The sequence below is a fragment of the Dipodomys ordii genome, unplaced genomic scaffold (assembly GCF_000151885.1).
Source record: "Dipodomys ordii isolate 6190 unplaced genomic scaffold, Dord_2.0 Scaffold27, whole genome shotgun sequence".
NCBI classification, from domain to species: domain Eukaryota; kingdom Metazoa; phylum Chordata; class Mammalia; order Rodentia; family Heteromyidae; genus Dipodomys; species Dipodomys ordii.
In genome coordinates this window covers 3,941,295-3,965,801 of record NW_012267243.1, presented here as the reverse complement: position 1 = coordinate 3,965,801, position 24,507 = coordinate 3,941,295, and the positions used below count along the sequence as shown (strand labels likewise).

The 24,507-nt window shown below is 41.0% G+C and overlaps 1 protein-coding gene across 4 annotated transcripts in view; it reads left to right on the top strand.

Annotated features, from left to right (window-relative positions):
- Cacna1e (calcium channel, voltage-dependent, R type, alpha 1E subunit) overlaps positions 1 to 24,507 on the top strand; it is a 305,919-nt gene that overhangs the window by 261,519 nt on the left and 19,893 nt on the right. For all 4 annotated transcript variants that reach the window (XM_013015540.1, XM_013015541.1, XM_013015539.1 and 1 more), the window contains 10 exons: positions 454 to 591; positions 1,375 to 1,576; positions 2,610 to 2,774; positions 3,325 to 3,435; positions 7,631 to 7,714; positions 8,432 to 8,557; positions 12,160 to 12,225; positions 17,214 to 17,305; positions 17,891 to 18,056; positions 22,274 to 22,401. In XM_013015540.1, coding sequence (XP_012870994.1) covers positions 454 to 591; positions 1,375 to 1,576; positions 2,610 to 2,774; positions 3,325 to 3,435; positions 7,631 to 7,714; positions 8,432 to 8,557; positions 12,160 to 12,225; positions 17,214 to 17,305; positions 17,891 to 18,056; positions 22,274 to 22,401 — 1,278 coding nt within the window. The remainder of the gene's footprint in view (positions 1 to 453; positions 592 to 1,374; positions 1,577 to 2,609; positions 2,775 to 3,324; positions 3,436 to 7,630; positions 7,715 to 8,431; positions 8,558 to 12,159; positions 12,226 to 17,213; positions 17,306 to 17,890; positions 18,057 to 22,273; positions 22,402 to 24,507) is intronic.

The window sequence follows — 24,507 nt, the reverse complement described above, 5'->3', positions numbered from 1 at the left end:
AGTGCCACTAGCACATAGTTTTTGCTATGTGAATGTCTCTCCATCCTCCACAGGTCATCTTTCTCTTTCATCTTTGCTCTCCTTTCAGTAGAAAGACAAAATAGAGAGTTGGAAAACTTTTTTCAAGCACCTTTTGTATGTCAGATATGGCGGGATACATTCTGTGTTGAGCTTTTCATTTTATATTCTTAGAAAAACTGACAGAGATGGGTTTTTTTGTGTGTTTTATAAATGTGGAAGCTGAAGTGCAAAGATGAAGTGACCAAAGGTGGTACAGAAACTAGTGAGCTCAGGATTTAATCCCACATTTGTTGGACATGGTAATACCTACCTTTAATAAAATTGCATCTGTACAGAAGGCATTATTACCCCATTCTTGATGTCTATAAAATCCCCCAATTCTTCATTGAGCTATAGGGAAATGGCCCAATTCCATTTTCACTTTGGTTTCAGAGGCAACTATGTAGACCATGAGAAAAATAAGATGGAGGTGAAGGGCCGAGAATGGAAGCGCCATGAATTCCACTATGACAACATCATTTGGGCTCTGCTCACCCTCTTCACAGTCTCTACAGGAGAAGGATGGCCTCAGTAAGTGATGGGTTGAAGTTGGTACCCTTGTCTGTGCATTGAGGTAGGACCATGTGGATACCTGGGGAAGTTGATTCAAGATGAACAAGACTAACTGCTTTGTTATCATACCAGGGAAGTCAATGGTGAAGAGTAGGTGAGACTAGCAGAAGACAGTATAGGTGAAAATCCTTCAAGCAAAACTGGAGATAGGGAAGACAGAGTCAAGGAAATATTTGAAACTCTTAATGTTTTAGCCAGCTATCAAGAACTTAAATGAAACCTGAGTTCTTCAACAGCTTTCTCCCCCTTGAGAGTCCCCAAGAGATGTTTTATACAGATATACCCTCCAGGTTGGCCCTGCACCAGAGAGCCTGAAGATGGAGTGGTAGGAAAAATCCAGAGACACACTTTCTGTGATTATGTCCCTTAGGAAGAATGTGGGTTCTTGTACCACCTGTAGCTGGAGGCTGGTTTTGCAGAGACTTGCCAGTGCATAAGGTACCAGTTAGTGGAACATTATACTGTAGTTGTCAGTAAAATGTCAAATGGCCATCTAGTAGTTTCTTCGCATCAAATACGACCGTTTAAACTATACAATGTAACATCACCCTATTGCTTGGAAGTTAATGCACATGAGAAAAGGGCTAGCTTGGGGTGCCAATGGGTTCTCACCAATTTGGCTATAAACTCCTCAAATTCCTATGGGATCTGCATAGTCTAGGAAGTCTATTAAAAAGCCCACCATAGATGGCACCATCTTCTAATGAAGCCAAGACTTTCATCTCCCTTCTGTGCCTGTAGGGTTCTGCAGCATTCTGTAGATGTGACGGAAGAAGACCGGGGCCCAAGCCGCAGCAACCGCATGGAGATGTCTATCTTTTACGTGGTCTACTTTGTGGTCTTCCCTTTCTTCTTTGTCAATATCTTCGTGGCTCTCATCATCATCACTTTCCAGGAGCAAGGAGACAAGATGATGGAGGAGTGCAGCCTGGAGAAGAATGAGGTAATAAGTGGTTCCTCCTATAGGAAGGGACAGCAGGAGCTTCAGAAAGGACCTGGGACCAGCAGGGTTAGGAAGAGACTGCACTGCCTGCCTTCTTTATGGAAGAGGGGTACATTACTTATTTAATAACATTTTCTGAGCACTGCTCTGTTGAAAGCCTAGGTGTGAGATTCAGAGGACTGGAAGTTAAGTCAGGTATTGAAGATGCAGGTGCTATCTCTGTGTGTGATCACCTAGAAGGAAAAGATTTTAACGTTAAGGTGTTTGCTTACTTGACTGAGCCTCATGACAAGTATTTTCTCTAAAGGAATTGGGCTATATCTCCTCACAGTTTCTCCAGTAACAAGCATGGTTTTGGCATTTTGGAGGGGTTCAAAGTTGGGTTTGTTCCTGTTGTTGAACAATGGAACTGATCTAGAAACTGTTAGGGCCTATTGAAGGATCACATAGGCAAATACAGGTTGAAAACTCTGTAATCCAAAAAATACAAAAAGCTCTAAAATCCCCAATTTTTTGTATCTACACTGTGCCCCCAGTGTATTTAAAATATGACACAAGATTGCATTCAGGCTATGTAAATGTGATATATATGAAATAGAAATGAGTTTTGTGTTGGGGATCATCATCACTATATCTTAGGTATATGTAAATATTCCAAATCCAGAAAAAATAATCTGAATTCTCAAATACCTCTGGTTTCATACATTTTGGATGAAAGATTTTCATGATGTAGATATATAGCTCTGATTAACAAGGTCAGGAGAGGATTCTTGCCTAAGTGCTTTCAAATGGACTTCATTAATAACCACTAAGTCCTTACCTTATATGACAAAATGTTTCAGCTCTGCATTCTTACTTAGGGTAACATCTTGCCTATAGTTTTGTTCAGATGATCCCTGTTGCCATATTAACAATTTCTATATAGCTCCTCCCATTTGTCCTTATACTGTCTTCTTCTAATGATCTAACCGCACCTCACTGTGCAAGGTGTAGGAAACTTGAACTTACACTAATAACTGTGACTTTTCTACAGCGGGCGTGCATCGACTTTGCCATCAGTGCCAAACCTCTCACCCGCTACATGCCACAGAACAGGCACACCTTCCAGTACCGTGTGTGGCACTTTGTGGTTTCTCCATCCTTTGAGTACACCATCATGGCCATGATCGCTTTGAACACTGTCGTGCTGATGATGAAGGTGAGAGGAGGATGAGAAAACTCAGGAAAGCCTTCTAATCTTCTAGGTCATCACTTTTGCGTATGCCTCCATCCTGAACTCTCTGCTCTGCTCTTATTCAACAGCCCAATCCTTTTGGACTTCTGGGGTCCATTGGATCAAATGCACTAAAATGTAATAGCAGTTCAGATTTCTTATGGTGATGAGAGTCTTCTGCCTTTGACAGGGAAGAATGGTGTTCTTTAGATATAGAGGTATCATACTAAAGGACTGTTGAAACCAAATGCCAGTGTGATTGTATTTAATGCTGAATTGGTGACATATAGTACTCTGAAAGATGTTTTTACCCTGCCCACCTTCATCTCTAGGTAGACTGGTTGTTTTGCTATTAAGCAGTTGGTAAGGGTCAAGGGTCTGTATTTTATTTTGTTTTTCTTTGTAGGATATCTAATTCTCCTCTTGTATCACGCACCCAAGTGTCCCACAAGATCAGGTTGAGAGATGGCTAGCCTTGGTGACACACATTTCTCCCTCTTGAACTATGGATTTATATTTTTTCTTTTCCTTGCAGTACTATTCTGCTCCATGTACCTATGAACTGGCACTGAAGTACCTGAATATCGCCTTTACCATGGTGTTTTCCCTGGAATGTGTTCTAAAGGTCATCGCATTTGGCTTCTTGGTATGTCACTGAATCTGTATCAGCACCAGTCTGTCTTCTCTTCTTTTGGGGTACATTCCTGGCTTTGTTGGAAGAGGGTGGTGACTGTTGTTCCAGAATGATTCACACACCTACCTACCTGATTAGGTGAGCTTCTGTGAATGCTCTGTTGAGCATACTGCCCCAACATCGGATGAGGGGGTAGAGGATGTAGAGAATGGGTGAAGGAAACCACCTGTATAGCTCAATACCCCCTAACCATTGACTCTAGTCCTGTCAAATTCTGTCAGCAGTGGAGGAGGGGGTTAGGCATTGGGTTTTATATGAATTGTGACTTACGAGTAAAAGAGCAAAACAAAGATTGCACTAATAAACTTTGAGTGCTTATTTATATGTTAAAGGTATAAGAGTTTTATGGCTCAGATGGTCCCTCATAGTTTCAAACATAGCAAATAATAAACTCAGTCTTCCTTCCATTAATACCATGAACAGTATTTCTGCCAGTGACAATAAATGTTTATTACTTATGCTTTAAAAGGCCAATGACCTTTAAGGGTATGTGTGTAGGTGGGGAGAGGATTCTGGGATTGGATTTGGGAGAGACAGGGAAGAATTTTTCTGGCATGAGATCTCATTTTACTTCTCAGCTGCTAATTATAAGTGTTGGGCAAATTCTTGCATCTGTTCTCAAGGGTGTTGAAGAGAATTTGGCCCTTTGTTATAGAGTCCTATAAACAAAACAATCTTTTCTGGCTTCTCCCCTCTTGCTTCAGTGTGTGCTGTGAGGTCAGAGGGTGGCAGAGAAACCCACTTGACAGCTGCTTCACACTTATTTAGCGCGTAAGCTGCCATTTCAAATCGCATATGTGTGTGGCTTTCCCTGAGAGGAGAAGTAGCGTGGCTGCTAATCTGAATAAGTGTATGTTTGGTAGCAGCTCTTACCCAGACTCCAGGCTGGGTTGCTGATTGTCAGTGTTGCTTGTGGGGTTGCTTTCCATCTCTTTCTGATCCTGTGAAGAACCATTAATTTGATCATTTGGGGTGGAGAGATGAAAGGAACTCATTGCAGGGGGCTGCCCTGTGGCTTGCTTGACTCCCTTTTGAGTGTTTTGAGATTTGGGGAAACTCAAAGCTAAAAAGAAATGACCATCCACAAAGATGCCTTTATAAAATGGTCTAGGCTAGAGAACAGTGACTTGAGAGGAACAACCAGTCCACAACAAGGAAGTCTTTCTCTGCATCTTGATGACTTCCATGTGGTACTGATATTTTCTATGACTTGGTCCCCAGTGATGTGTTTAATTAGGGCTGTGAATACACACTTAAAGGCTTACCTAGAGGATTGGACCCTGAGGCTTGTCTCCTTCCTACTCTCACCCCATTCAGAGTAGACGAGGTACCACTGCATTGATACAGCATCCTGGATTTCTTTTTTCAGAATGACCCAAGGTATAACCATGTCGTCAGATCTACTCAATGACTGAAATAGGCATTGATGTATCATCATTTCTGACATCACTAATGTTGTTTTAAAGGGGAGAACTTAAGCTAGCAAAATTGTACAGCGTTTTTTGTTGTTGTTGGTCATGGGGCCTGAACTCTGGGCCTGGGCACTGTCCCTCAGCTCTTCAGTTCAAGGTTAACACCCTACCGCATAAGCCACAGCACCACTTCCAGCTTTTTTTTCTGATTATGCTGTTCTGAAGAATCAAACCCAGGGCTTCATGCATGCAAGACAAGCACTCTACCACTGAGCCAACTTTCCAGCCTCAATTGTACAGCTTTTTGCTGGTCATAGAGTTGGGCAAGAAAGAGGGAAAGAAGTAACATGTACTGTGTCACCTCTTATGTGCAACATGCTAAACATATTCATGTATCTTTGTACCAATGATTTTGGTGGATGAACTAGAGATCAGAAAAGTTGAATGCTTTGCCCAACATTAGGAAAAGGCAGATTTATGATTTAGAACTTGATCTGATTTCAGAGTTCAAAAAATCTAGTATGTACAGTAGTTTCTCTTTATCTGCCATGCCTACATTCCAAAATACTGAATCTGTGAGTAGTAATGAACTTTCTCTCTCTCTCTCTCTCTCTATATATATATATATACACACACACATACATATATATATATTATATATGTATATATATATATATGTGCTCATGTATCACTAGATGATGGAGCTAGTTCTCAGAAGCACGTTGTTAGGTCATCTCATCATTGTGTGAATATCACAGAGTGTATTTACACAAAGTGTAATAGCTACAACATCACTAGGCAATAACTTCATATGGGTCTGCAATTATATATATGATCTGTCATGGATAGTAACATTATGTGGTGCATGTCTTATCCTGGAGTTTTTCCTATTGGATTGAGAACTATCACATTGTCACTTAAAAGAAGCACTTCACAGCTGATTATCTTCAACGTTCTGAGTTGTCAGCATTACTACTTGCGTGCTTTGGGGGTCACTAAGTAAAATAAGAGTTGTTGAACACAATCATTGTGATTACTGGATGGGTGGTGTATTCAGAGTAGATACACTGGACAAAGTGGAAAGTGATTCACATCCTGGCTGGGACAGTGTAACATTTCATAATGCTACTCAGAATGCTGTGCAAATTAAGACATGGGTTTTTTTGTAATTTTTCATTTATATTTTTGGACCATAAGTAACTGAAATTATGCAAGGTAAAAACCCAGATAAGTGGGAGTACTGCATTATACTGTGCCATTTTGTAGTGCACAATGCCAATTTATATTGTAAGGCATCCTCACCTAGAACCCAAGGCTGCTAGTCCTCTAGGACCTATACATATGAATGGAGAATTGAGAATGTTACCCTTGGTTGGAGAATAGGAGAACCCAATTGAAAAGGTCAAGACTCGGCAATGGTTCCACCAGTGATGAGCTAAGTACTCCACTGAAAAATGAGCTTCCTGATGAAGTTGTATGGATCAGTTTCTCTCCGTGCCTGGAAAGTCTACAGAACTTTGGAATCAGCACTCTCTAAGTCTTGGTTGTCTCCTATAGGAAGTGAGAATAACAATAGCTGCCTTACAGTCTTAGATATATGGGCACTTATGAAATGTAACTTCTCTCTCGGCCCATTTCTCCATTCTCTCTACTGTATATCTTATTTCATATCTTCTTATTTCACTCCTCTGTCCAACCTTCTACTCAGTACTTTATAAACACATGCAATTTATCACTACCTACTTAGAAGACCCATGAGAAGAATATATGAGTTGAACAAGTGCCAAGGCTCTGGAACCTAGAGTAGGGAGGGACCCAGTGATGCAGTTGTGAGGCTCGGACAGGGTATACTGAGGACCTATACTGCTCTGAACAAGCCAGGAGCAAGCAGGTGACCCATTTGAAGACTTCAGGGTACCAGTGTAAGAATGGTGGTCTCAAGGTCTGTGTTCATCTGAGTGTAGGAGGTGGGTTCATCATCACACTTTCTGATTAAGTGGAGTATTAACCAGTTGGTGGATTTCCAGGTCCTTAAAAATCTTCTAACTCCTTCAACCTGCTTATTTCATTAATGGCTTTCTTGGGTTTTTGTTTTGCTTTGGCTTTAATGTAGTTATACCTCCTTGAAAGGTATGATAAAGTGGGAAAAGAGAAGCCTATTCATCTTACTGTCAATCACTGTTTGGTTTGGAAAGACTCAATGATGATACTTTTTGGCATGTCAGTGACCTTTAATCTCTTACAGTTTGTGCAAATTCTATAGATAACTGAAACTCAGAACTGTATTTATAGGGTCACTTGGTACAATGTAGATAGTTGAAATGTTAAAAGTTGTGTGAGGGTCATGATTTCACAGGTGGGTATTTCTCTAAGCATAGTCTACAATCTTCGTTAAACATGTAGAGCTTTTTATTTGTCAATCATACCTCAGTAAAGTAGTTTTAAAATCTCCCTCTTGTGGGATTTTTAAGTGACAGTTTCGAAAACAAGGTCCTCAAATAGTGATGGAACTACTTTCCAAAATGAAAAACTTCCCAACTTAGGAAAGGAGAAATAGAATTTCTGGTTAGAAATAGGAAACTGAAGCCAAAGTTAGAATGAACTTGTGCATGAATTGACAAGTTTTAATTCCAAGTGACTAAATTATGTAATAAAAGATGCCTTTTCTTTCCTTTCCCTTGTGTTTCCCCCCTTTTCTCTTTTCTAATGTTCCTGTGACTGAAATCATTTGGCAGAACTACTTCCGAGATACGTGGAATATCTTTGATTTTATCACAGTGATAGGCAGTATTACAGAAATTATCCTGACAGACAGCAAGGTGAGTGGGTCATTAAATCCTTGTCTTAAAGTCTGGCTATGGAGTAGCATTGTTTTAAACAACAACAACAACAAAAGCTTACATAATCAATCCACCAAACCCTCTTAAGTGTTGGGAGTTCCCATTCTCATTTCTGAGCTTTAGCTAGTGCATACAAACTCTCAAGTGGTACTGGGTCTCCTATATGGCTTTTCTTGATTTGTATGACTCAACTAGCAGTGTCTAAATAGAATGGAAAGTGGAATAGAAGGTGTCTGAAAAAAAGCTAGTATGTACAGTGCTCTGTTAGCATGTCAGAAGTGGCACAGTCCTCAGATGGGAATTGTTTCCTAAATTTGTTCATCCAGAACAAGACTTGAGCAGCTCATTATAACCCTCTGACTATTGAAGAGCCATGTGCTCCTCACTTACTAGCTCTGCTCTTTTGCCATCTAGTTGCAGACTTCAGACTACTTAGTAGAGACAAGGGAGGCCAGGTTTGTCTCATTGCTGAGTTGCTTCCCCTGCTCTCCTACTTAGCAATAGAGGGCAGGTCTGAGAAGGCTTACAGAGACGGGCTCACTGATCTGCCCATCAGCTGGAGTTGGGGGTAAACAAAGAAAGCCAGCGATTGTGTTCTACTTTGTGACCTGAAAGGGGAATAAATATGCAAAACTGGTGTATGGATTTTGCTAAATGACTGATGTCCCTATGTATGTGTTTCTTTTGGTCTACCAGCTGGTGAACACCAGTGGCTTCAACATGAGCTTTCTGAAGCTCTTCCGAGCTGCCCGCCTCATAAAACTTCTTCGGCAGGGCTACACCATTCGTATTTTACTTTGGACCTTTGTGCAGTCCTTCAAGGTAAGAAAGTCTCTGAGGATTGATGTGGTACTGTCATACTGAACTGTGTAGCCAGGCAACACTGTGGACCAGTATCAGTATTTCAATTTATTCACTTCAGGAAAAGTGAGACTGGCAAAATGGGAAGTGTTCAGTAAATATAGTAGGTATAGCACAGCTTGGTTAGACAGTGATTAACTCAGGTCTTGTTTTTAAAAAGCATCTGACCAGGCATGGGTGACCCACACCTTTAATCTCAGTGACACAGGAAGCTGAGATCTGAGAATTATGGTTCAAAGCCAGTTCAGGCAGGAAAGGCCCTGAGACTCTTATCTCCAGTGAACCACCTGAAAACCAGAAATGGAACCATGGCCAAAGTGGTAGAGTGCTAGCTTTGAGCAAAAAGCTCAGGGACAGTGCTCAGGCCCTGAGTTCAAGCTCCATGACCAAAAAAAGTGTGTGGATGGGGAAGAGCACCTGAACTTGGTTACTTCTGTCTTCTTTCAGAGCACTGAGGCAGGAGAAGTACTTTTTGAAATGCTCTCCTTCCTTAGATAGTCCAAATTTCCCTGAGTAATCTGACCCATGCAAAGAACGAACCACTTTGCCAAGGACTTGTCAATTATCTTACTTAATATTTGGAAGAGAGTATGAGAGGTGGTATTGGAGCTCAACTCAAGCCCTATGGTTGCTAGGCAGGTGCTCTACCACAAGAGCATGTCCTCAGTTCTTTTTGCTTTTTCTTGAATATTGTCTTACTTTTTGCTTGGATAGGCCTGGATTGCGATCCTCTCCATTTTAGCTTTCTAAGTAGCAAGGTTGACAGATGTGAGCATGGCCTTAATGTTTCAGAGCACTTCTTGATTTATGTGTCAAAGCAAAGATAATTCCTACTCAGTCCTGTGTCTTTATTGGTACATCTCTGATTGTAAGGATGTAAGGAGTATGTGGTATGCTAATAGTGACTTCTGTGTCCTACAAATAAAAATAGCAATAATGGGGCAAATTAATTCAAGGAGTTTCTTGAAAACACACTCATGTGACCATTCAGAGGTGGAAGTATAATAAATATAAGCTGAAAATTGATACTAGAGACTCGATTCAATGACAAAGACTTCTAGTAAAAAAAAAATTCTAGTTATAATGGATCAACTTATATCCTTATTTCAGCATTTTGTTATTTCCCTTCCCCTCCCCAAATTAGAAAAATGTATATGCAAGGTGCAGGGCACCAGAATCAAATACAGTGAAAACAGAGGTTATACCACGGGGAAGAACATATTTAAATATATTTGAAGTCGAGAACATATCATAAATTAATTGTTTTCAATGTTTTGGAGGTCTCCCTAAGTGGTATTCAACTGCCATTTCCTTTTGTGTATAAAAATATTCTTCAGTGAACAAGTTTAAAAATAAATTTGAGGAAATTAAGTGATCCAGAGATGAGAAATCATGGACTAGCTGAATTGTCTTCCTTACTTTATGTATGCATTTAATATTTAAGAAATTAAACTAAAGAATGCAAGCCTGTGAGTTCCCAGTCTTCATTTGGAACGGGAGTTTGCCCTACACCATTGTAACTGATTTAGAGCTTCATCAGGGCCTTGGAGTCTGAGCTGTGAGACCTATTGGAAGGATGTTGAGGCTTCCAGGTGCAACCTTGCCAGTTTTGCTACATTCAGAGTAGTTGTGTGACATGATATCTCCCACTGAGGCTTCAACTCAATGAAAACTATTTTTCCAAAATTACATGACAGGAGAAAAAAATCTTAAAACCTTAGCAAGAATTTGCCACCTGAGCCTCAGGTAAATTCCGAATCAAAATGACAAGATGCTTTTAAAGCTGTTTTTCATTCTGTGGGGACTGCCCAACAAGCTTCAGTTGTTCGTGAGTCTCTGAAGAAATATGTGTCAGCCTGTCATATTATCACAATCACTACATCTCTGTGAAACTCTGTGCTATTGAGGTTAAAGAGAGAAATGTCAAAATCTGATGGCCAAATGGTTGGCTTATTCTAGTGAATGCTACCGCAAAATGGGAAGTCAGGTGAATCTGGCTCAAGGTGCTCTTATTCCAGGTGGGCATCTCCTTCTCAGGACAGTTCTGGGATACAGTATAGAAAATCCCTTAAAGTCAGATTGACAATAGCTGCTTCTGCAAAGGCAAAGCAAAGAGCCACACAAAACAAAGAGCATTACCACTCCCGATGCCTGGCCCAGTGCAGCCAATTCTTCTAACTCCTGCCCTGGTCCCCTTATGTGGTAGTGTTGGTGGCATGATAAGAAAAGATAACACATGAAATTTGGTCTTCTCCTTTAAACTGAGAATAGGAAAGATGGGCTAGAACAAGGACAGGAAGCAAATACAGAAGGCACCAGCATTCCTTGTCTCAAGAAACCTTGTTTTCTTACTCTCAGCCCTTCGCAGTGGGGACTTCCCATGCTCCTTAGAAATGCAGCCGTTCCTTTCCTTAGGTCTTGGGAATCAGCACTTCCTTGGAAGAGGGGATTCTCCCACCAGCTTTCAGTGGCATTTAAATTTTGTCAAGTAATAGTTTCACGGGGCTCTCCATTTCATTAGCTCTGTTGATAAGCTTTGCTTTGCTTCAACCATCTGAAAGCTCTTGGTTGGTTCCCTGGGGTTCATGTTGTATAGACTCAGGACAGAGATACATAGAAGTACTGGCTGCCAGGGAGCTTACTGGATGGTGAAGAAAAGGGACCTCCGTGTTAGCACTTAGATTATCCCCAGGTATAATGACCCATCTTGACCCCAAGTCCTGCAATGTCTGTATACTCCCCTCCACACCCAGTCACCAAAGCAGCTTCCTGCCTTCTGTTACTCTCACTTGCCTCTACCCTCCTATTGAATACTAACAGGAAGCATGCACAATGTTCTCTGCCTCATGGCTTCATGGCAATGTTTTGTGGTAGTTAGCATTTAGCAGGCTTTGAGGAATTTTAGGTGAAACAGAATGCAACATCAGTGGGCTTAAGCATTGGAAAATGATGGTTCCTCAAAAGATAAAAGAACTTCAAGGAAGGAACTGAGATCCTAGACCCGCTTTGCTTCTGGATTTATACAATGGACTCCATGATGGAGTGGGGAAGAGAAATACTGAGATTTGGAAGCCCAGGCTGTATATTGCTATGTCATTTGGGTAAGAATGACTCAGATTACTCATCTTTAGCCAAGTCAGGCAAATCCCAATCCCAGGAGATTTGCTTAGCTCTCTTTTAGATATAGACTTGACTTCAGGATGAGCCGTCTTCTTCACCACAAAGGTAAATAAGGTAAAGTACACATCTCACTAGGACCAATTGTTTATCCATCTGTCAGAGGATTTAAGCATCTACAAAAGAATTTCACCAAGGAAGGGGTAACAATGCTCAATAGGAAATGTACTCATTACCATACTCATGTAACTGTAACCCCTCTCTACAGTATCTTTACAATAATAAATATATATTTAAAAAAAAGAATTTCCCCAAGGAGTAAGAGAATTCCAGTCCTCTGTTTGACTTAGCTTCATGACAAGAATTTCTGTCCTGCCAATGAGTACAGGTTGACCATGGACACTGCCTACACCTTTGATGAACGATTATCTCTGCTTTTCTTCTAGGCCCTCCCCTATGTCTGCCTTCTGATTGCCATGCTCTTCTTCATTTATGCCATCATTGGAATGCAGGTGAGCAGGCACGTCATGCACCTGGGGGGATATTTGTTGTTCGTATTATCTCTGGTTTGGCAATATGAATATGCAGGAATATGTGTGCTTGAACCACTACTGGCCTAAGGATGATCTCCAGAGGTCTTATTGCAGTGACCTTGGAAATTTCAAGTAGTTCTTCAGGCATATGTGGTGGTCTGCTATGAGAGCTTCATCTGAGGTTGGCAGATGATGTGCTGCTTTACAAGCAGCTGGACTTCTGTGGGCTCAATAACAAGGCTAAAGCAAAAGGGCACCATTTTTTCTTAGCCAGAGGGATCCACAAGGAGACTATGATCTAGTTCTCCGAATTTGGATCTTGGTATTTGAATTTGTGCACTCAGTCAGATGCATTATTTTTTGCCAGTTCTGGGGCTTGAACTCAGGGCCTGGACACTGTCCCTGAGCTTCTTTTTGCTCAAGGCTAGCACTCTACCACTTGAGACATGGTGCCACTTCTGGCTTTTTCTGTTTATGTGGTACTGAGGAATCAAAGCCAGAGCTTCATGCATGCTAGGAAAGCAGTCTACCACAAAGCCACATTCCCAGCCCCCATATACAGTTTTTTAGGACAGGCTTGTTTCAGAAGGACTCGCTTACTGGTTAGGAGATAGCTCAACTAAACTCAGTAAAGAACTTGAGCTGACAATCTCCTACAGCCAGTCTGGCTACCTCTGGACTTCTAGCTGCATTCTCAGTGGTGTTTGATACCTGAAGCCAGGCTTCTTCTCCCAAGCAGTGTGTGTTAACAGCCCTTTTCTAAAAAGAGCATCACTGTAGGATCTCTTCTTTTTGTTCTTCTGTCTTGCCTGTACTTCCTAGTTTCATTTCTTCTAACTCCATTACTGGAGAGTTTTGTTCTCTCAAAATACAATAGAATGTCAAACATCAAAATATATGACTTGGTGAAAAGTATTAAGCTCTCCTTCTGGGGATCTTCCAAAGGAGAGATAATGATGCTCTCAGAGGTATTAGAAATAGAATCCCCACTAAGGCTTACGACTGGCTTCATAGCTTCTACTCACTCCCTAAAATTTGATCCTAGAATTTAAATATTCTTTATAGTCTGTGGTGGTACTGGAGTTTGCTAGTCAAGGGCTCTACCACTTGAGCTGTGCATGCCTCCATCCCTTAGAATTTAAATATTCTTGAACAGTGAAATGAAAACTTGATTTGCCCATGTCTCCGATGCCTCTTACGCCCTTTTCCATCTTTAAGCAAAATAAAAGAGAATAATATCATCTCCAATTTTGATCTACTACTCATAACACTACCACTAATAATAGTGATAATGCTATTTGCCATTGTGTGAATTTCTTGGTATGCCAGGCATAGCGTGAAACACATGTGAAATATCCGTATGTGTAACAAATATGCATATATAGAAAGTACAAGGGCAAGTTAAATGACCAATGTATTCAGGAGTGGTGTAGAAATATTTCCAGATGAGCATCATTGTCTCCCTTGGTATTTACATAGTTAAGAAGCCTTTAGCTTGCCAAGAGTAGATTTAAACTGTGTTCTGTTTATTCCACAGTCCGTGTGTGTGTGTGTGTGTGTGTGTGTGTGTGTGTGTGTGCGCGTGCGTGCGCATGTGTGCGTGCGCGTGCGTGCACGTGCGCGCTGATTTCCAGTACTGAGGCTTGGATTCAGGGCCTGGGTGCTGCCCCTTAGCTTTTTAATTCAAGGCTGGTACTCTATCATATCACTTGAACTTCAGCTCCACATCTACCTTTTTGCTGGGCAATTGGAGATAAGAATTTCATGGATTTTTCTGCCCTGGAGTAGCTTTGACTGTGATTCTCAGATCTCAGCCTCCTGAGTAGCTAGGATTACAGGTATAAGCCACTGGCACTTGGCCAGTCCATTTTTATTAACTCTATAATATCTCTTTTCCCAAAAGATGAACAAATCCAAGTATTTCTTTGGTCATTTAGTGGGAGATGGAGCCTACTCAATTATGAGATTATGATCTTCCATCCCACAGAGACATGAGAGGAGCCACTTCACTTCCACTCTAACTTATCTTTAGTTGGCCATCCTCATCCTGGATCATGACTTCATGGCAAAGATCACCATGCACATATCATTCACAAACCTGTACTTGTTACTACTGAAATGGTATCCAGCCAGGCACTGTAAACCTAGCTATTCAGGAGGCTGAGATCTGAGGATCATGGTTCAAAGCCAGCCCAGGCAGGAATGTCCATGAGACTCTTATCTCCAATTAACTACCAGAAATCTGGAAAAGGCGCTGTGCTTCAAGTGGTAGAGTGCTAGCCTTGAACTGAAGAGCTCATAGACAGAGCCCAAGCCCAGAGTTCAATCCTCATGACTGACAAAAAAAAAGAAAAAGAAATAATAGTCATCACAAATCAGAGATAATGATACAAATACAAAGACAAAAACAGTAGGACATGAGCTTTTGGAAAGACATAAATAATAATCAGATGTATTTATAAAAAGAACTATCACTCCGTATTTTCCCATTTCCTGGAAGTCATTTCAATAAATAGTATTTTATATGATCAGAGGCATTGCATCTTTGTGCTGCTCCCATCTAAGAGTATCCTTCTTTGGTCTCACTGTATAAATGCCTTGATATTTTTCAAAGGCTTCTTAGAAGAGGTATTTGGGAAAGAATTGGAGACAGGAGAAACTTTTCATAACTTGCTACTTATGAGAAGGAGCCTGTGGTTACAAGTTGTTGGAAGTAGTGCTTTCTTTTTTTTAAAAAAAAGAGTTATTTTATTGTAAAGATGGTTTACAGAGGGGTTACAGTTACATGAGTAAGGTAATGAAAAGAATGTATAAAGAGATGCTATGTCGGTGTTTAAATTTTTTTTAATAAAATGAGAAATTTCCTATGTAATGATTTAGAAAGAGCTGAATGGATAAGGATTGAAAAAGGGGATTCTTAAAATCCTGTGTGTTCAAAACAAAGGAGGATACTTACATTTATTTGTACTCAGGAACACATTGGAAACCTAGGTGATCTTATTAGTAATCTATACTTTTTGTTACTCTTCAACCAATAAAGAAATAAATTGCCTTCCCCCCAAAAAAAGTAATGAGTACATTTCTTGTCAAACATTGTTACTCCCTCCTCAGCCTCAGCAGTCCCAGCTGAAGGGCAAGTTAGTACTTCTACTTGACTTGTCAATACTTAGCCAAACACTATCTCCTAAAATTGAGGAGTTGGTTTAGAGACCATTCCAGATCCATTCTAATTCTAAAGGTCTGTGGTTTCACTTGAAAGTAGATTGAAGCCAGTAATCTCACAAGACTTTCTGAACCACCCCTTTTGTTTTTCTCTCATGGGTTAGTCACAAAGACTCAATAAAAACTAAAAATAAATGAAAAAAAATTATGAAGAACACCTTCACGATAAATATGCATTTTTGACCTGAGAATTACCTTAGAAAATATTCAAATTGACGATTTGTGGCGTTGGTTATTACACATCTACTATGTAAAAAGATTTCCAAGTATCCTCCAACTAAGTCGTGACTGAATGAAATCTTCAAGAAAATCAGAATCAGAATAACCAATGATGCTTTTCTGAGTGTATTAGGAGAAAGGGTCCTGTGAGTTATGTTTATGTAATGGATCAGGGCTAAATTGTGAGCAAAGACAGTAAAAAGGAAAGAAGGAAAATGGAGACAGGAACAAGTTAAAAATGCATGAGTCTCCTTGTGGTATGTCCAGGAGTAATTTTATTTCATTGCTGGGAGGTTGAAAATACAACTATTTGCCTTTTTGAGGGCCTTGTGCCTTTTATCCTTCTCTTTCCATTCTGCTGCCTAGTTTTCCACCTCCAGTCTCCCTGAGAGACAAGTAGTATTTGAGTTTTGAAAACTAGTACTGAGAACAAATTCCCAAAGCAGGTGTCAGTGGGAGTTACTTGAGCAAAATAGCTGGGGGCAGAGATTGTTCCTCAATTGCACATTCTAAAAACTGTTAGGGGAAAAATGTGTTCCATTTAGCATACATTGGATAAAACTGAAGCATTTGAAATGTAGGCTGGAAATTGTCTCAAAAGGCTCGGAAAGTGACCTAGGAAGTTCTTAGTTGTGCCAGCACTAATTTGTAAAATTAAATCCTGGTTCCTGAAAACATGGCTAGAAAAGAGTACCCTTCTCACTGAGGGTCCAGGATTGACCTCAGCTTCAAATTATACTGTCACTATTCACTATCCCTCTTTGTCACAGGAATTTACAGTGGCCCAGTCCAGCATCTGCTTATTAAACCACTCTTAGCAGCTAGTCCTACATTCTTTCATTTTCCAAGTGTCCAATTATCCTGACTGTCTCCATCCATTGTAGGGCAATGTTTCTGTTCTTCCTCATTTTTTTTGGTGCCAGTGGTACAGCTAAAACTCAAGACTTCATGCTCTTCTTAGATTTTTGCTCAAGGCTGGTGCACTACAACTTGGGCTGTACCTCTTCTTTTGGCTTTTTGCTGGTTAATTGAAGCTTAAAAAAAAAATCTCTTGAATTTGTCTGCCCAGGTTGGCTTCGAACTGGGATCTTTAGATCTCCTCCTCATGAGTAGCTAGGATTATAGGCATGAGTACCAGCTCCAGACCTAATTGGTTTTTTTTTTTTTTGACAGATTGCTTAAGGGGTAGTTACCAAGAAACTTAAGGAAAAGAAAAGATGTAGGAGGAATTGTGTACCACCATAGTGACATTGTAAAAGACCTTGTTTGGTTGTGTTGTGCTTGGACCTTACTTGAATTAATCCTCTTGACAACATGGGAGCATAGGGAAGATAATTAGCCCTTCCATGTGAAGGCTAAGACCCTGGTGTCCACCAACTCTCAGCATCTGAGTTGTTTCTTGGTCAGGCCACAGGAAGTCATGCATGTAGCTTTACCAGCCTTCTTCTGCCTGGATACATGACTATGTGCTGGACAGTCAGACAGTTCAGCCATGCTTATTGCTGTTTCTTGTTTTTCTCCCCAAGGTGTTTGGAAATATCAAATTAGATGAGGAGAGTCACATCAACCGGCACAACAACTTCCGGAGTTTCTTTGGGTCCCTCATGCTACTCTTCAGGTACTTGTATGTCTCCAACTGTTCTAGCTGGAACCCTCCTAATGGGAGGGAGAGAGTTGGTCAGTCTCTTCACCTCATTTTACTTTGTCTATTCTGCTTCTGCTGCTCCTGGCAGATATGCAATGGAAGGGCGGGGGGGGAGGGGGAGACAGTGCCTTTATCAAACAACCCAATGGTATCAGAAAGTTCCATCAGTATTTTTGACTCAGTAGTGAATTTTCACATTTCTTTCGACTGCAACATTGGAAGAGGAGACAAAGGAAAGTGTCCTGGAAGCTAGATTCTCAAGGGTCTGAATCCTTGGATAGCTAGTTATATTTGGTATCTTAGGGTTCACTGTTAATTCAGTTGCAACCAACAAAGAGCCTTTGATGGAGATGTGGGGTGTGTGGAGGACAGAACCAAAGAGAGACTTCATCATCAACATTCTTCTTCTAATGAAAACAATTACTAGGTCCTTCTGGGCCTAGAAGGGGCCTAGTAGGCATAGGGGAAGAGAAAAGATGGGTGGTTTGAGAAGAAGCCAGAGAACAGAGTAGGATATACAGATTTTCTCCTTCTAACCCATTTGTCTTTGGGATTCAGGAGTGCTACAGGTGAGGCCTGGCAAGAGATTATGCTGTCGTGCCTTGGGGAGAAAGGCTGTGAGCCTGACACCACAGCACCATCGGGGCAGAACGAGAATGAACGCTGCGGCACTGATCTGGCCTACGTTTACTTTGTCTCCTTCATCTTCTTCTGTTCCTTCCTGGTGAGCATTATTGTGTCCTTGCTTGAGATATGGCCTGTGCAACCTCTGATAAAGAGACAGGAGGGGATTTCTTTCGTGTGTGACACACATACACGCTCAAGTCCCTGTGAAGAATTAATCCCTCCTCTAAAGAATACTTGGGGGCCATAGTGCTCCTCGGAATCCTGGACAAGTGACTTTCACTGGCTGAGAAGTCTCTGCTGCTTCCAGGGAAGTTGGGAGCAGGGATGAGGAGTCTGAGTGGAGTCCAGTGTATAGAGCTTTGAGCTTGAGGTACACTCTATGGTTAATGGGTCAATCTTTGATTTTCTGCAGTGTCTTTTCTTTAACCAGGGCTGAGGACATTTTAACTCTCTTTAGAATATTTTATAACTGCTTGAGAAGAAAATATGTAATAGTGTTAATATAAGAAGAGCAGTGATAATATACAAGATAGTAGCCACGGTTCTTTCCTGCTAACAACTGGCCAGTTTGATGGTGTGAAAGCATGTGATTGAACATTAGTATATTTCAAGTAATAATATATAGAGCACAGTCATGTGGTGAGAGACCCAGGGTACCTTCTTTATTCTTTCTTTTGGAGAAAACACCAATAAACACACCCACCAGCTTTAAGAACTTTTTACCCCAAATGTCAGATTGGCAGTAATAAAGTAAATGGATCATGTGCTACCAGATCAATAAAAATGGTGCTATTTCTGACTATTCTGGTAATCCTCAGCTCAAACGTCACTGAAAATACTGCTGTTTATATAAAAATCTAAAAACACTGTTGCTGCTGAAAAATGGCTAGGCATCAATGAGTGAAATGTCATGTCCAGGCATTTCTACCTCTTTAAAATTTCAAGGGGTCAGAAATTTCCCACAGTTCAGTTCTCTAGTGTGGGGGCAGACTTGCACACAGACTGCTAAATGTGGTAGATGGATAAATGTTGCAGGGCAGTGAACTAACTGGAGACTCAGGTAAAAGCTTTTGCAGTCTTGGCTTCATCGCCATATTACCTTTGCCCAAGAGACATTCCCAGTGTTAGCTGCTTTTAAATGGGAAGAAAATACCATTTGACAGGAGGATTTTTATGCAAAGTGAACTGACACACATGTGTTAAGCTAATAGTGTCATACATTTCATTGCAATAAAAAGAGGCCAAAACAGAATCATATTCATGAATATAAAGCATAACATAAAATGAAACTGAAAGAAAATAGAGTGATAGTAATTGGAGGTTTTAGTTTATCATTCACATCTTCAGTACAGTTTAGTGTACTTTCAGTGACTTGGTAACCTATTGTCAAAGAAAAATCAGTTCACAGGCAGTGATGATCTAGAAAAGGTAGAAGGACACATAGAATGTCTCTTTTGTATCTTACAGGGTTTAAGTGTTTAATAATAAATACTTAAAAGAAACCAGAAATATAACTGGAAAATTAATTAAGGACTATGAAGGTATTTTTGAAATTTTGAGATGACAGTGCTGCATAATTCACATGAACATTATTTTTAATGAGGCTCTATTCAGTAGGAGACCATCTGCTTTCCAATCTCAGCTTTACCTGGGACTGACTTAGTGGTCTTGGACAAGTCCACAGCTTCTCAGCTCAAACCAACCACAAAACAGAGATGATGGGCCAGGCTCTGTGCTGGAAACTTTAGAACACATGGGAATCTGAAGTGCCTTTTTCCTAGAAGAGCTGATGGCAATTAAGCCTGTCTCACAGATAGTTAGAACAAGCACACAGCTCTCTGTTAAGGATTATAATGTGACTCAATACAATGCCATAAGTTTTTGTTAGCACTGGTAACCAATACTCTGAAAGGAGTGTAACAGAAATGAGTGGATGCATGGAAAAGCTCTTCAGCATCCAGGCAGAAATCCATGTGGCTCCAATCTCAGTGGTGGAACAACAAAAAGGCCCGGTGTTAGGACTGTCAAACCACAGCCCCTTTACCTGAAGGGTTGGTGTTTCCCTCCCACATCAATGAAGCCCAGAGGGGGCAGTTGGGCTTTTTATGGTTGCTTGGTTCTGACTCATTCTTGTGTCACCTCTAGGGAATGACCCTCACCACCCTCATGCTAAGAGAACACAAGACCTCCGGATATCCAGTTGAATTTTAGGCAGTAGGGGGGAGAGGAAAAAAGAACCAGCTATTGGATTGTAACCATTATCTGTGTTGCTAAGACCACAGTCCTCTCCTCCTTCTTTTTCTGTAAACCTTCCCTGCATGGTAGCATGGCCATGCACCGTGCACTGAATCTGAGAGCCCGTAAGTGAGAGGCTCCTGTTTTCTTAGGCCTACCACCAGGTGGTCTCCCCATCAGGCAGGATTCTTTGAATAACAGTTAGATCCTTCCAAAGATTAATGGAACTTTATATGCTCATGTCCATGAGTCATGCTGGGGCAAGGCAAGCTTAAGCAAAGCTCGATATGGGGCTTGGGTACTATCACCGGAACCAGCTTTCTTGCTCTGTTTATAGACCTCATTTTCCTCTTTTTTTTCCATGTGAGCTTGTTTTTCAAATACCCAAACCTACAGCACCCAGAGGGCTCGTAGCAGCAGCTTCAGACCTTACTTACATCCTCACATATTCAAAAACAACAAGGAACAACAAGGCTTTGTTATATTTTCTCAGTGCCGTTTTATGGGCTTTGGTTGAATCACCAATCACTGTGGCCCAAGGAAGTGTGATCCAATTAATAGCTGAGGTCTTGGGGCACAGGCTGGTGTCCTATTGGCTCACACTCAGTGGCACTAGTCAAAGAACTGTACTTGAAATACAATCAGTGGGTGTTGGGCCTAAAAGACACACAATAACAGAGTTGTGGACTCTGGCCATTTCCAATTTCATGAACTCTCGAATGCTGTGTTTGCTATCGTCCTGACCTCTTACTTGGTTCAGGAAGATCATAATACCCTCATCTATAGTCCCTGCTACCCTCTGCAGTTACCAAAGGTTACTCCTGGATACCAATATCCTTTGGTCTCTTCTGTTTAAACGCTTTTAATTCCAATTGCCTTATAGAATATTCTAGACTGGAGATCAGAACACTGTAGTCCATGGGCCAAATCTGACTTGCCATCTGTTTTTGTATGGCCTGTGAGCGAACAATGGTTTTTTATTCTTCAATTGTTGAGGGGGGAAAAACAAAGCATGAATAATATTTCATGACATTTGGAAATTATATGAAATTCAAATTTTAGTGTCTATAAACAAAGCTTTCTTGGAATACAGCCACACTCATTTGTATACTGTCAATGTTTTGGTGCTACAACAGAACAGCTGAATACTTGCAAGAGTTATAGAGACAGTTCGTCCCACAAAGCCCATAGGGTATGCTATTTGGTTATCTTGCTGATGTTGACCTAGACTCTTCAGTATGGTAGATAAGATGTTTCTGTGATCCTGCACTTAGCCTCAGCTGCTCTGATCTTTGTTAAAGATCCCTAGAAGGTCTTTGTGCCTCTATACCTTCATATTTTCTCTCATTCATGCTTTCTCCTCTGCCCGAGATACCCTTTTCTGTGTCCTTGTGGGTTTTGGACCTGCTGTACCAAACAAGATTCAGTTCAAGAATCAACCATCTTCTCCACCTTTTTGTTGGCCCAGGGAAATTGCCTTTAGATTCCTTTCTGTCCTAACTTCTCGGCATGGGAATGGATCTCTAGAGAAACATTATCTTACCTCATATCCCTAGCATTGAATCCCTGTGTTTGGATCATACATTGCTATGTTTGGGCATAGCACAAATAACACACACGGGAAGACTGGCTTCTAGAAGCCACTTCAAACCTATGAACAACTTCCAGCTCTCACACAGTAAGACATGGCCTTGGCTGTGAGACTTCTCACCAGTTCTCTTTTGGACCCCTTGTGTGCACTAAGAGCAAAGGAGGCAGGCTAGAAAACTAGGCTTGGTATCTGGCTTTGACTTTCTCAGTCCTTTGAGGATATTGGAGTTGCTGCTGCTTTCTCTACTGCCTCAAGCACACTTAAGTAAATCATACAGATAATACAAGAAATAGGAAGTGGCATAGAAAAATGATAGTTCATAATGCTCATGCAGTGAAATGTACGGGAGGAATGATGGCATTGCTTTAGCAAGGAATTTCATTATTTCAAACTTCTGCAGTTTTTTTATTGGCCTTTCAGCCCATTAGTTTGCTTCCAGAGCTTGTGTTAAGTTGTCCCTAACTTCTTTGCTCTCCTTTGCTTTCCAGATGCTCAACCTGTTTGTGGCAGTCATCATGGACAACTTCGAGTATCTGACTCGAGATTCCTCCATCCTGGGGCCTCATCACTTGGATGAATTTGTCCGAGTTTGGGCAGAATATGATAGAGCAGCATGGTGCGTAGGTCTCTCAGCCACCCAGAGATCAAGGGCCTCTGGAGTTCTCAGGGAAGAGATTGAAATTGGAGCCACCCAAATGCTTGCCTGTTACAGAAGGGAAGGAGGCACCTCTTGGTTGTGGCTCCAGTTTTGAGCCAATCATCAAACACTTATTTTCTTTGGCCTCCTTTACCTTCTCTTTCCTTCTGTGACATGCTTTACCCATTTTTGGTCAGTCTCACATAGCACTCACCTCAGATTATTTGGGTTCACTCCCACAGAAATTTCCAATAATCTCTTTCCTCTTTGACTGCCAATATTAGTGGTCTTCTTTGAGTCACCAGGTGTTTTCATAAGAGTTTTCTGGGCCAATGGGAAACTGGTAAGCATGGCCAGTGATAATACTTTTTGGTTTCCCTCATTCCCTTCAATGGATGCAATTGGAAATAACTTAGAAATTTTAAAATCCAAGTAAATTGCTCTTCCAATTGTTTCTTTAAACACTTAGGGATTGGATGATGAGAACTGGTGGGAATGACGTCTTTATTACCTTTTTCACCGTCCAGTAGTTCTGCACTGGCATTTGTTTTCCCAAGCTTTAGAGCAGGGGTTAGCAAACTACTACCCATGAGCTAAATTCAGCCCACAGAGTCTGTTTTTGCAAAGCAAGTTTTATTGGAATAAAGCTATCGTCATTTGTATATTGCATGGCTGCTTTCATACTTTACGGAAGAATTAAATAATATGACAGAGATGACATGGTCCTCAAATTGAAAACTGTTTACTAACAAAATATTGTTTAAAAAAGTTTGCTGACTTCTGTTTCAAAGCACAAAAGGTAGTCTTTTAGCCCTCATAGCTGAGGACAGGGAAAGAACTCTGAATCACAACTTTTCTGACCCAGGACATCTTAGCTTCTGGGTCTTCTCACACCATTCTATTCCATTCTGGGCCCCCCTCCGAAAATACTACAGGAAATGTCTGTCATCCTCCACAGGAGTGGACCTTGTTGCTTCCACCTAGAGCCCCTTTATAATTTGAGCCTCTTCCCAAATCAATCTATTGAACTTGCGTTACTTGTTTTTGAGGCTGAATAGGTACATAAAAATTCCTCTTCTCCTCTGTAATTATTTCTGACTTAATATTACAGATTGTCCTAAGTCCACTCCCATTATAATTACTGAGAACCAGCTTTTCCTTCCTGGATTCACTTCCCAGTAGATACCTCTTAGAAAGGGATGGGCAGTATGGGAAGAGAGCACAACCAGGATTGACTGGCTTATCAGTTGTGTGGCCTTGGATAAATCAGTTCTTTGAGTTTCCTCATCTGTCAAGAAGCAAAATGGTACCAGTTGCCTTGAATGGTGCTTTGTGAGGACAATACTACACCATGCATGTTACTCTTAGGATGAGCATGGATGACAGTGGAACTGCCTAACTACTTACCTGAGAAAAGAAAAAAAAATCTGCTACTAAAGGAGTTTGTTGCCTATCTTTGACTCTCAGAAACTGGCTTCCTGAGGTTTCGTACTACCTTAGGATCCAGATGTCAACGTGCATTAAACATAGTCTTCCTCCCTTATTCCAGCTGTGGGTGCCGACAGTTCTATGAGAACTCATCATGTGACTCCTTTAGACACTTAACCTGAGCAAAACAACAAAGGAGAACTTCTTCTGTCACTTTGAAAGGCACAACATAACTCATTTCTGGTTAAAAGTTTAATTGGTTTTCTCAATTTAAAAAAAAAAAGAGAAGTGGTGGAGAACTAACAAAAGTACACAGAGCCAGTATCTTCAAATGGTGGATGGATATAGGCAGCAAAAGACATCCTAGCAATGTACCTACTTCCTCAGTGTCACTGAGAAGCAAATAAATAGACACATGGCAAATCACCTCCCCTCAAGACATGAGAGACTTGAAGGTGCCAACGAACTGCTATCTAGTTTTAAACAAAGAATCAGGACCCATATCAAGAAGATGTTAGATTGAAGTTGGGACAAAGCTGCTGGCAATGATGCTCAGGTGGAGATGCTATATTTATCATTTCTGGTGGAAACCCTGCTCCATTCTAGAACGTATCTAGAATTACAGATATCCAGCCATGACGCCATTATTCTGGCCTC